At 37.5% G+C, this 13,211-nt stretch overlaps 1 protein-coding gene and 1 long non-coding RNA gene across 3 annotated transcripts in view; both read right to left on the bottom strand.

The window, feature by feature from the left end:
- The window catches only part of LOC148538783 (uncharacterized), a 117,387-nt gene that overhangs the window by 29,153 nt on the left and 75,023 nt on the right, over positions 1-13,211 (bottom strand). The gene's annotated exons all lie outside the window — the stretch shown is intronic.
- Positions 5,582-7,597, bottom strand: SOX2 (SRY-box transcription factor 2). Its single transcript, XM_088452347.1, has one exon. It carries the CDS (start codon positions 7,404-7,406, stop codon positions 6,474-6,476), a length of 933 nt encoding a protein of 310 aa, XP_088308473.1. The 5' UTR covers positions 7,407-7,597; the 3' UTR covers positions 5,582-6,473.

Genomic DNA, 13,211 nt, shown 5'->3' with positions numbered 1-13,211 from the left:
ACAGCCCCCACTCCCTCCCTTTCCATCCCCCAGCACCAGTGCACCTGCACTGGATAACCCAGCTCCTGACATTCACCAGAACAGACTGTTCAACTAGAAGACATCTCTGACAGGAGTATTGCTCATCAGCGAAGACTTCAGAGATCCCACAAAATGACATATATTTGCAGATCATTTGGGAATATCAATGGTAGAGAGAATGCACTTTTCCCAGTCCTCAAATCTTCAATGGTTTAAATAACGAGCTTATTAAGATGTATTGCAGAGTATTAATTAAAACTATTTGAGATGAATTGGAGTGTAGCGTTTTTCTCCTATTGACAAATACACTGTAGCTATGTAAAGTGTGTAGAGCCTGAATCAGCGTTTTCTCCAAGTTCTCTGCCACATGATTAGTCTAAAATGTTTTATGGTTGTGTGACATACATGATACACCAAAATTTGTGTATACAGTACATGGTGAATCAAACAGTTACCAGCAATTAGATGTAATGTAAATCATAGTTCAATTGTTTCGCTTGTAATGATTTTAGTCTTTTACTCACAAGTATTGAATTGATGTGTGTATACAATAGATAGATAGCCAGACAATTTTAACATGTAGTAAATGATTCATACTATATATATGTGTCATTGATAATGTATGCACTTTGCTGAGTATTACTCCATGCAATTTGTCTATTTTGACCCAGATAAATGTTTTATTGCTAATATCTGTTAAATATTAGTAACGAATTATAGTCTTGCATTAATCGATCAGTAGGGTCAGTGGTTGGGGACATGTTCGAACATTAATCGCGAAATTGTAATCCATATAGAGAACCCTAAAAACTCTCAAAAGTCCAAATTATGTCTTCGTATTATCACAGCACACTACAGCCGCCTGGGCACCTATTTTAAGGTAATGCTTATAATTGTCAGAACAGTATATATTCTGCTCTGGTGAAGTATACAAAAATAATGTACCGCAGGGGTTATTGTATCGCAAATAACTGCTACACTCAGGTGGTTTTTCTTTGTGTGTGTGTTTATAAATCAACTAATCTAAACAAAAATCCCAGGTATTACAGCATAGGTTTTCTTTACGCATCTAAAAGTGACTTTTGTGTAATTAGAAATTCTGAACACTTTTAGTGCACTTCCTGCGCTAGTCATTATATTATAATATATATATATATATATATATATATATATATATACACACACACACACACACACACACACACACACACACACACACACACACACCACAATCCGATAACTGTAGACTGGCATAGACCGAAAATGGCCCAATCTGCTAAGTGTGATAGTAGTACAAATCGTGAACATGTATTTTCTGCTTGAGGATTTGCACAGAAAGCAGAATTAAATATATGAATAGCAGAATAGTCTCGCCACTTTAAGGATACAGTAACTAGTATAGTGGATACACTATATAATGCATCACACTGCTCTTAAAATTATTATTGAAAAAAATGTATTTTATTAGACAATACATTTTAGTACATACAGTGTATATAACGTGTATTTACATATGTAGTTCTTTGATTTTTGAAACTGTTGTCCTAAATGCATACATAAGCAATGTGTTTGCGTTTTGAACATGAAAGTCGAGTATTAAAACTAACAATTCTGGACGAAAATAATTTGTAGATTGATTAATTCTCCCCAAAATATGCCAGAGTGACGTCATGTAGCTTATTAGCATAAAGCAGGGGGCTCAGTCAGTCTGTTACTAGATGATAAGGGTCTCCCGAGAATACGCTGCCTCCTTTAATACATTTATTATTTCTGCCTTCTACAAATTTGCAATTTGTAAGAGCTTATAAAAAACATCAGTCATGAAGAATACGGATTTACACTTTTAAAAAGCGATCCAGGCTTAAAAAAATAGCAAATAAAAAGACCGACTGCACGAAATTACTACCAATATCGTGGTCAGTGTGCAAACTTAATATAAATGGCAGAGTATTTTTATATAAATACCTGTTGTAATTCCTCAAAGCCATATGGTTTCATACCGCATTTCTACGGCACTAACAGGACTGTGAAAAGAGTCACTGACACCAACCAAACACCAGAGAAAACAAGAATGTCTCGATTTTGACATAAAACCGATTCTAGGAGGATCAGTGAATATCGAAAGGTAAATTAAAGAAAACTCAAAAATATTTCCTATCAGAAAGATTGGGACAGAAATCAGATTATATTTTAATATAGAGGATAAATATAACCATTGACTTGTGCGCATCTTTTAAAGTTCGCACATATTTCTAATTTCCAATAAGTGTCCCAACTGCCCAGACAGTGGGAAAACTCCAAGCAGTGACTGGGGCCCGGTGACGTCATGTTAGCTGGTACTCTGTAAGTTTAGGAACTTTCCACACTCAATTGGGATTGCCACCCATGGCTAGATCCAAACCTCAGTGGCCACTTGTTATCAAGATCTACTAAATACAATTACCAAACAACAACACGATGAGTATTTTTGTTTTAACCTGCCCTCTATTAGTTGTAAATATATGTGTGTGTATGTACTGTATGTATAATATATATATATATATATATATATATATATATACATACATACATACACGCACACACTGTGTGACATTATTTCATTAATATTATATATATATACTTATGTGTGTGTTATTAAAAAAACTAATATGCTATAAACTGTTTGAGAATTAATTTAAATGTGTGTGCTGTTAAAATATAGTGATTGCACTACATCATTTACATGCATATAAATGTGCATTTAACTACACCTTAAAACACCCTGCATACGGGGGTCACAATTTGTATATAATACAGTGCTCTGTTTATTTACTTTAATGACAAAACCCTCACCTTATACTCTCAGTCCTCTCTAGTAACCGAGCCCCAGTACCACGCCAGCCCCTTATTGTAAAACCTTTATCTTCAACAAGAAAGCTTAAAAAATTGAAAGGCCCGAATAATTTGTCAACATACAACTCATTTGAATTGCAAAACCGAAAATCAGCGGCGAGAAAAACAGAAAGTGATCATGGTCCAATGAGTGAACAGTTAGCTAGGGGTTAGTCAGCTACTGACAGTAGGAGTGCTCAGCTTGGTCCCCCTTGGCCTGGCCTGAGAGGGAAGCCTGTCACCTAAAGGTTAGGCGATTTAGCCTACAGTCTTAGGGCGGACTTTTGTTATTTTAATGTGTGAAAACTGGCAGCTCACGACTGTCCCGTACACTTCATAACAAAAGTCAGCCATAGGTGAATGATGGTAGTTAATTCCAGACTGGTGAAACATTTCTGACCGTATACTATAAGCACCAAGTCATCTGTCTATAGCTCTTTATATGTACTTATGCTCCCAGAGTACCCACATTACTGCATGCAGTGTACATTGGATACGGCCAAACATATGTATTCCCTACAATCAGGACTTTTTTTAAAATTTATTTAAGAACTACATATTGATCTCTAGAGATCCCCAAACAGTAAAAACGTGTCAATAGCAGGAAAACGCAGTGCAAGAACAAGCAGTATAAATAATTAATTGAACCGATGGCCTATGACCTTATGAAAGTCCAGTAGGGATGCGATTGTAGTAATAATGCCTCAGAGTGAGCCCTTGTCAAATATTCATTTAGCAGTTAATGTGAGCTCGTGTCCCCCGAGACTGTATGTATTACCAGTTAGTCTGCCTTGGCAAGCATGCCTGCTAATCTACTCTGTTCCACAAAATATTTTACCACTCTGTTAAAAAAAAAATTCACATGGGAAACTTTAATCTCATCAATGGATTAATCTAAACATTATGTAAGGTTAGTGAGGCACTACTCTAAATCAAACAGGACTAACAGGCACAGTAAGCGAATACATTATTATGAGAACTAATCGTAAATGCACTTGTGGGGAAGAATAAATAAAGACATTTTATATAGTGTGACATCTATACAGATTCCGATTCATGAGACTACAAAAAAAAAATGTATATTTGTAATGACAGATTACATATTTATTTTATATGAGCAAACGAAAGAAGAATTCGAAAACGCAACTATATATATATATATATATATATATATATATATATATATATATATATATAATGCATACAGTTTTCCTATTTGTACACCAGTCCCAGAACAGGGGTTGGCAGGGAACTTGGCCCGTCACAAATGTAATAATAAATAAAACGTAGGACTCTTGTTTGAATTACCAAACGTGCGTTTGCAGAAGCATAATCCTGGCAAACACTATTGTGCAACTTTGAACTGTCGCGTCTCAGCATACATTAGCGCATATTCAGAGCCTGTGATCTATGGTGATTATAGGCAATCCCTGAACAAGATCTATACAGAAGGGAAGGCTATGAGGGGGGAAATACACTGTCAATGTGCACTGGCCTGGCATTGAGGGCGGAAAAATCGGTATGAAATATGTTTAATGGAAATTGACATATTTATGTTTAAATCATATTAAACCTATAATATACGAGTTGAATCATTACACTAGTTTCTTTTAAATCCCTTAATAAAAGAATTTTGGCCTGCTACATTGCGGTGTGATTTGAAGTAATTTAAGAGTATGTTATTTGAATTAATGGGCAAAAGATCACAAAGCCGATTTAACCCTTTCACCCTTAACAAGCAGCAGGAAGGTTATAGTTATCAGGATTTGCATGAACATTAAAGCTGCATTCACCAAAGCAAAGATCTAGTGACATCCGAGGGGACACACAAGAAACCGAGTACGGTTGCTTTAAAAATAATAATAATTTGTTATTCATATCTGCCTCTGATGTCAAAGCCATCACAAATGACCAAGAGTGTTATTCTATAATCAATACTCTATAAATGAATTCAGTTACCCAAGTGCATATGATGTAAATGCTAGCCACGGAAAGCGTAGGGTTAAACCACTCTATACAAGATCAAATAAACAGCATTATTCAGCCTCAAAAGTCAAACTCTACCTCATAGCTGGAAGATTTCTTCTGTAAATTGGCCGAGCCAAGGCTTCTCTTTTTGCTTGTTATCAGCTTGAGATATTATCCAGTTTTGGACCCCGCTGGCAATTTAGAGATAGGATTAAAACAGCTGTAATAGGCGCAATTTGTTTGCAATACAGAGAACTTTTGTTCTTCTACGTTGAAAATACAAAGTAGAAGCTGATCTTGACGGATGTATTACACTGATCCACTTTATCACCAAATGTCAAAGCAACATTTACCTTGTATGGAGATAGATGTTCCATTATGCTGGCTCTATGTCATCTCCACTGATCATTGTTAACACATTAAGATTACTCTGTTATTAAAATGCATTTGATTAGGAAACATTATGTTAAACATGTAAGGCTACACTGCTAGTGCAATCACCCCTGTAATATAATTTGTATTGTCACCATATAATAAAATAATAATTCACTTCTATTTAAATCTAACTCATTTTGTACTCTGCAAGGCAATATTTAATATATATATATATATATATATATGAATATTGGTGATATTGTTCTAAACGATATCACGTTTACACAAGCTGGTTTTGCTCTTTATACATTTCAACAGATACAAAATAAATCAAAGACTCAACGTGTTGTCAGATTCCATATTTCAAAAATTTATTTATCTCAAACTGCAGAATGGAATAAAAACTTAAGTTGGAAATGTACCTGTTATAAGGGTGTTATTAGTTCATATATATACATGTACTTTCGGCCAACTGAGCCGAGTCTTTAAAATACATCTACTGAAAATGAGAGGAAAAAAAAACCTTAAAATATCAACACAATAAATTTACAGAAATATTACAAACCATAAGAAAATATCTCAAACACAGTAGTATCATGTTGCTTTTTTTTTTTATCTGAACAGGATGAAGACTTTGAAAACAGCCTATGATAAATTAACAACTGTTTGAGTCATGTCTGTTCTTAACAATAAGTAGAAAAAAAAATACACTTGGTGTGCCCTTTTTTATGTAAAACCGAGGAATTGTTTTTGCAAGTACTCGCCCTGTATCTTTTTTCTCTTTTGTACAATTAAATCTAAACGAATAAAATGTCCAAATTGTTAAGAAAACTGTTCCCCTCATTCAGCTTTAATCCAAGCTGTATTGAACTATGACTGTAAAAAGATTGGCAAAGACGCAGCTTATAAACGATGGACATTTGGATTGCCATGTTTATCTGATAAATACTGTACAAAAGTTCCTTGCAAATAATAAAACATCACTTTGAGGCTAGCTCTAAATATTATTATTATTATCATTATTATTATTATTATTGGTAAATAATTCTGCAAACATTCGGAAAAAGTTCCTACCTAGAACTTTTTATGTTTGTGTAATTTCCTTTCTTCTTTACAAGTTTTTTGTTTGCTTGTTTTGTTTTATTTTTGTTTGTTACCCTCCCCATTTTTTCTCTGTACAAAAATAGTCCAAAAAAGTCCAAACTCTAATAAAAGTTTCTTTTGATTTGTATGTGTTCTCACATGTGTGATAGAGGCAGCGTGCCATTGATGGTTGTGCCTGGTACAGAAGCGCTCTGATAATGCTGGGACATGTGAAGTCTGCTTTGGGCACCTGGCTCTGGCACCTCTGCACCAGGTAGGTACATGCTGATCATGTCCCGGAGGTCCCCTGCCTGACATGGAGCCCGCGAGTGGGAGGAAGAGGTGACTACGGGCGGGCTGGAGCTTGATTCTGACTTTACCACGGAGCCCATAGAGCCCAGAGTCATGCCCGGGGCCCCTTGCTGGGAGTAGGACATGCTGTAGGTGGGGGAGCCGTTCATGTAGGTTTGGGAGCTGCTCATGGAGTTGTACTGGAGGGCGCTGACGTCGTAGCGGTGCATGGGCTGCATCTGAGCCGCGTTGTGTGCGTTCAGCCCCGGGTGCTGCGGGTAGCCCAGCTGCTCCTGCATCATGCCATAGCCCCCGTTGGTCCAGCCGTTCATGTGGGCATAACTGTCCATCCTCTGGTTGACCCCAGCTCCCAGGCTCGCCCCTACCCCCGAGCTCATAGAGTTGCCCCCAGGTGCCAGCAGGCCCCCAGGCAGGGTGTACTTATCCTTCTTCATCAGGGTTTTGGTTTTCCTCCGCGGCCTGTATTTATAATCCGGATGCTCCTTCATGTGCAGGGCTCGCAGCCTCTTGGCCTCATCGATGAAGGGTCTCTTCTCTGACTCGGACAGCAGCTTCCACTCTGCCCCCAGCCGCTTGCTGATCTCCGAGTTGTGCATCTTGGGGTTCTCCTGAGCCATCTTCCTCCTCTGCCCCCTGGACCACACCATGAAGGCGTTCATGGGTCTCTTCACCCGGTCCGGGCTGTTCTTCTGGTTGTTGGCCGCAGAATTAGAGTTGCCCCCTGAAGTCTGCTGGGGGGCAGGAGGCTTCAGCTCGGTCTCCATCATGTTGTACATTCAGGCAGCTGGGTGGGGGGGTCGCCTGCTGTATAATAGCCGGGGAAATGAGAGGCTGGGGCTGCCTGGCCCGGTGCAGGTGTCTCCTGTGCAGCTCTCTCCGGTGCAGCTCTCTCCGGTGCTCTCAGACAGCCAGCAAGCTACTTCCCATCCCGCGCCTACGACAAGTCCGGATACTTTTTTGAAAGAAGTTAATAGACAAGCGTCCATGTGACGGGGGCTGTCAGGGAATAAATGGCTTTCCGGCGGCCAATCAGAACGCGGCTCCCTCTTCAGGCAGAGGCAGAGTTTTGCATGAAGTGGGCGTGGCAGCTCCCAGTGCACGCCCCCTCCTGCCTCACAGAAGCAACAGGTCACACCCGCCCGGCAGAGGAAGTGAGGTGGGGGGACAGGTCCTCTCTCACTGCCAGGCTGAAACTTACTTTCCCGTGTAATGGTGCGGAGTTACCCCATGTCACACACATAACGGTGTGCTGCCCACCTATCGCACAGCATGCACACAACTACATGCGTCTCTCTATATTATATTAACTTTACATTATGATCGGGAAGGACACAAGCAGGAAGAGCGACAAGTAATGTGCAGTTCTGCGGAAAGGGTCATGCCATGATCCTGGGATTACAGACCAGTCTAGGCACTTTCCTTATGGATGACATGATGCCACAAAACGTGTCAGTTCTGTAGCTGTAATCGGCATTATGTGCACGGAGCAGTGCAGAATGTGGGCCTGGATGTGCAGGTGCTTCTTGGCATCCACTTGCCTACACATAGCTACTCCCAGCCCAGCTCTCCCCCCCTTCTCCCCCAATGCCCCCAGCAGGCCACACAATCTCTTTCTGTACAAACAGAAGGGCCTCGCCATAGCAACCGAATAGTTCTTAATGCAGATAAGAAAGCCGCCGTCAGATTAAAAAAATAGCACATTTTAAGCAGCATAATCCATAATACAACTTCATTTAAGAGAAAGTAAAATAAAAAATAAAATCTGTTACTTTCACATAAAGAATGATTTTAGGGGAATGGCACATACACCATGTATCCCGGAGGACATAGAGACCCCCAGTAACAGCTCCACTGCAGTGTATTATACAGTGCCTGATGGCTCTGACTCTGCCCATACAGAATTGGGGGAAGGCAAAGTGTAATTTCAGTAGCTGCTCTATTGTCACAATATAAAGATTTCAATGGGGGGATCATCAATACTAGAGATGGCCCTTACAAATAGGTAGTTTTGTTTCTGTTGTTGTAACTACACAGAGCCAAACAAAGAGTCATCTAAGATTACTTGTGCTCAGCCGTGTATCTAACATACACAGCCCCAAATAAATATTAGTCACACAGGTCAAGTTAAATGTCATTGAATAAGTTGACTACACGTGAGATAGATAGATAGATAGATAGATAGATAGATAGATAGATAGATAGATAGATAGATAGATAGATAGATAGATGTGCGTGTGTGTGGTGTTTGATAGATGTGCGTGTATTTGTGGCATGTGGTGTGTGTGTGTGTTTGTATCTTGATTTATATATTTGTATCTTTTATGTATAGTCATCGTATATAACTCTGTTTATGTTTGAGTATGTGCTTGTGTGTGGGGACCTACACGTGATATATATATATATATATATATATATATATATATATATATATTTGCGCATACACATACAGTACACACCACTGGTAATGAGCTAGTGTGTCAATTTTATTTTATCGTATTCGAAAACGAAAAGCGCCCAGTTAGCTGCTGGAGAAGTACTCTGAAATAAGTTTGGACATCACACTAGACATTTTCTGATCTTCCTCCAATTGATATTAAAGTGGAAATTCATTGGATTAAAAGGGAGCAGATTATTTGTAAAGTCCTTCAGACACTAAACAGTGTACGAGCGCCTTCTAATGGCCGACCTCGGAAACACACACCGTTGTATTCTATGTAAGCTACAGCTCTAGTTATATACATCAGTCAAATAAAACTAGGTTATCTATAATTAACAATGCGCCGTTTAAACTTGGAAATCAACATTAGCAACCTGTTTTATGTAAGTTTTTAGACTTGCTCTTTCGCAATAGTTTCCACTAGTTATTATTGTCCTAATTGTGTGTAAATAGTGTTGTTTCATTATTTTACAAATGCATATAGTATACAAATGCAAACAGTATTTTAAGACACTGCAAACGATGTATTCAAATAGCGGCAGGTTGGACATCTATCAGTCCTTAACACGGAATATTCAGCGATAATCATTAATATGTAACAATGTAATATTGCTCCAGGTATTTACATTCAATGAGTGTTGACTAACAAATAGTTGTGTTATGTTTATCAATAACTAAGTAACAACTTCCAGTGTTGGACACAGACATTTATCAATTAAAACCCAACCCTTTTCCATTTCCATAAAGGTAAATAATTTGGCTGTATTGAAAGCTCTCGAGTCTCTGAAATGTATTTGGTTTTATCGATTAATGAAAGACCAATAAGTATTAACCAAATCTATATCTATGTCTCCTTCTTTAGCTATCGAAACATATTATATTACCTATGATAAATTTTAATGTCAGTCTCCATCATACGTTTAGAATCAGCATATATGTTTTTTCCCCAATCACATTTATTAAATATAAATTTAAATAATTTCTTGACAATTTCCAGATTTATTTTCATATTTATTTTTTAGAAACTTGTGTTGCAAATTATACAGGCCAAAGGAAAGTTTGGTATCTGCTGCCATATAGAGGTAAAGATGAAGAAAATCTTGCTATAGTCCAGGAAACAGCAGAAGCATTTTTGTCCTGAGAAACAAATAGAGGTTTGAGTTGCAGTAATTAGGTGAGAGCTAGCCAAGCATCGTGCTATTATATTGCTGGTTATAAAAACGCTTCTTTTTCGCATCTGCATTTCACTGTGTTCCCTGCACTTACTAATCTTCTTATGGAAATGAAGAACTGCAGGGGACCAGCGGGGACTGGGAGAATGTCCTTGTTAACAGGAATTTCTCAGCATTGCTAATTAGTTGAGGCAGACGACCACCAGTATTGGGGGAAAGCTCTGTTTAACCACTCACAGACCCTTGCGAGGAAGAGCTGGCCTCATTTTATTTGTAATTAAAAATCTGAAAAGGGCCTATTTGACTGTTAGGGAATGAGAGTTTTATCTCCCTCTGAAATAATTAATGCCTTGCTAACTCAGTTCTCAGCAAAATGTCAACTATGGCAGCCAAAAGTTTTCATTTCGCTGGAAAACGATTTATGTGAAAGTGAGGGCTAAAAATCTCTGCTCAGAAGGAAGAATCCCTCACACCTGTTACAAACAGCCAGGCCTCAATAAAAATAAGTCTATTATATAGATATGCTACACACACACACACACACACACACACACACACACACACACACACACACACACACACACACACACATATATATCTTCAGATCTATAGACATTTATACACGTGTTTGTGTATTATTTATTAATATATATATAATGCACCATGCATATATGTATGTATATGAAGATATATATATATATATATATATATATATATATATCTCTTCACACGACTACAGACACCACACATACAAGATATGTGTAACTAACAGCTATACGCTGTGCAGCTGTACCCATCCAGTTACTATAATCTTACTGTATATAATGCATATATCCCTTTTTGCAAATGATGCTTCAACATAATTCTTAATGAACATATAAATGCTTTGATATTGTTATTGCCTTGTTATGAAAACTACTATAGTGACACTTACGTGGAACAACATCCAGACCTGTATATCAAGATTCACCTAATGTAGACATGTATGCGAAAGTCTGTTTCTGCCCCAGTAGTAAACGGACAATGAGATTTTAATTTCAATACTCCAGAACAATTGCCCGGTACCACAAGAGCGTCCTTGAAATATATTATTGATTATCTGAAACTACTTGGCTCTGGCTTTGTTCCTGGCCGATGAGGAAGCAAGGCAATTGTAATTCTGAGAAGTGGCATTATATGTACTAGGGAACAAGGCAATAACAAGCGCTTTATCCAGACCCAGATTTACCCAATCATTTCATTCAAGGACTCTTCAAAAGCAGTGGAATTCAGCTCACCAGTATTCACATCCAACCGCCCTAATTCAGCCTGAGTCCATACATTAAAATAATGTGCATTTAATATTAGCATTATAGCATTATCTTACACCAATGCCAATTATACCAATATATGCCTGCTTTATTATACTACATAAATCACTTTGCGGTTGTCATTTGTAAAAGAGAGGAGAGAGAGAGAGAGAGAGAGAGAGAGAGAGAGAGAGAGAGAGAGAGAGAGAGAGAGAGAGAGAGAGAGAGAGAGAAGGGGAGAGAGAGACAGAGAGATACATATAATATATATAAAATGGTGGACTAATAGATAGATAGATAGATAGATAGATAGATAGATAGATAGATAGATAGATAGATAGATAGATAGATAGACAGACAAGTATTTTACACATATAACATTTGATCCATATAATATGATTAAAATTTACACATTTAATATCTTCAACCTATGATCATAGATATTACGATAATTCCTGACCTAAATCTAATACTATAAATACTAAATCATTTGCATAGAAATATCCTGTAAGAATATTTAAGTAATGAACTCATAGTGCAGATAATGTTATATTTAGCCAGTGAGGTTATTGGTCTTTTGAGTTCCACACTTCTGCTATGCTGTAAATGGGCAAATTGTATGAAATAAATATACCGTTTTTAGCATGAATGCAGTGTATCCGATTTATTCATTCACAATTACTTTACTTTTACTTCTGTGGGGTAAAGTACATACCATGTACAGATATTATCATAGGATTAAGCAGCCTATTAAGCACAGAACACTGTACACCTTCCCATCGCTAGTCATTTGGTATGTGATTACCCTAAAAATAAAAATGCTGTAGCTGTAACTTGTGGGCTATGTGACTCATGTCGGTACAAATACCTTGTGAGTGTGATATATATATCACCATGTGCAGACTACAGTTGTTCCGTCGCAAAATACACAACCTGACATCCCGGCGCTTGTAAACGGCGTACTAGCAATATACTCAGCGGCTTGGTCAAAATCAGCATTTAGAAAATTGGATAACTCGGAGAAGCATTTAAATGTTTCATTTGATCAGACTGGAGAAGGCATTTTATTTTTCAAAGCACAATTTTATAAAGGGAATATATAGGTTTCCGGGTGCACCTTGTATATCCTGATACTTTGGTTCAGAGAAAATGCATCTTTTTATTTTAACTCTAAAATTATAATTATCCTTCCGGGTGTAAATAAATAAATAAAAAAAACAATGTAAAATAAGCCACACAAGCTTACCAAGGACCAGTGTTGGGATAAAAGGCTGCTTAAGCAAATATACTTGAGTTTATTAAAACAAAACATTACGGCTAGTAGTACTTTTTGTCCATGCATTAATGACATTGTTATTTTGTGACAGATAATAACAATAACACAGCGTATTTATGTTATTACCAGGATAAATTATATAGATACAGTTATTGGGGACAGTATGTGGTTTTAATCATAACTATGTATTTATTAACTTCTAAACTTTGCACACATAACAGAAATCAACGCTGGAGAAAGTAATGACACCATATATGTCTAACATTCATTCTTCAAAAGGTTTAACACCGATAAACCTTTCTCCCAATTAGCATTTAGAATATTCCACTGACATACAGTAACTGCTTTTGTCAGGGGAAAAAGTTCTATAATGAAAATGACACAAGCCAAATACATGTGCTGTACTC

This window comes from Taudactylus pleione, unplaced genomic scaffold (genome assembly GCF_031769625.1).
Source record: "Taudactylus pleione unplaced genomic scaffold, aTauple2 ptg000037l, whole genome shotgun sequence".
In the NCBI taxonomy this organism is placed as follows: Eukaryota; Metazoa; Chordata; class Amphibia; order Anura; family Myobatrachidae; genus Taudactylus; species Taudactylus pleione.
The sequence above is the reverse complement of the archived record's forward strand: the minus strand, read 5'-3'. Positions and strand labels throughout refer to the sequence as shown.

Excerpts from the sequence above, each read along its gene's own strand:
- SOX2 (XM_088452347.1), bottom strand. The coding sequence starts at position 7,406 with ATGTACAACATGATGGAGACCGAGCTGAAGCCTCCTGCCCCCCAGCAG.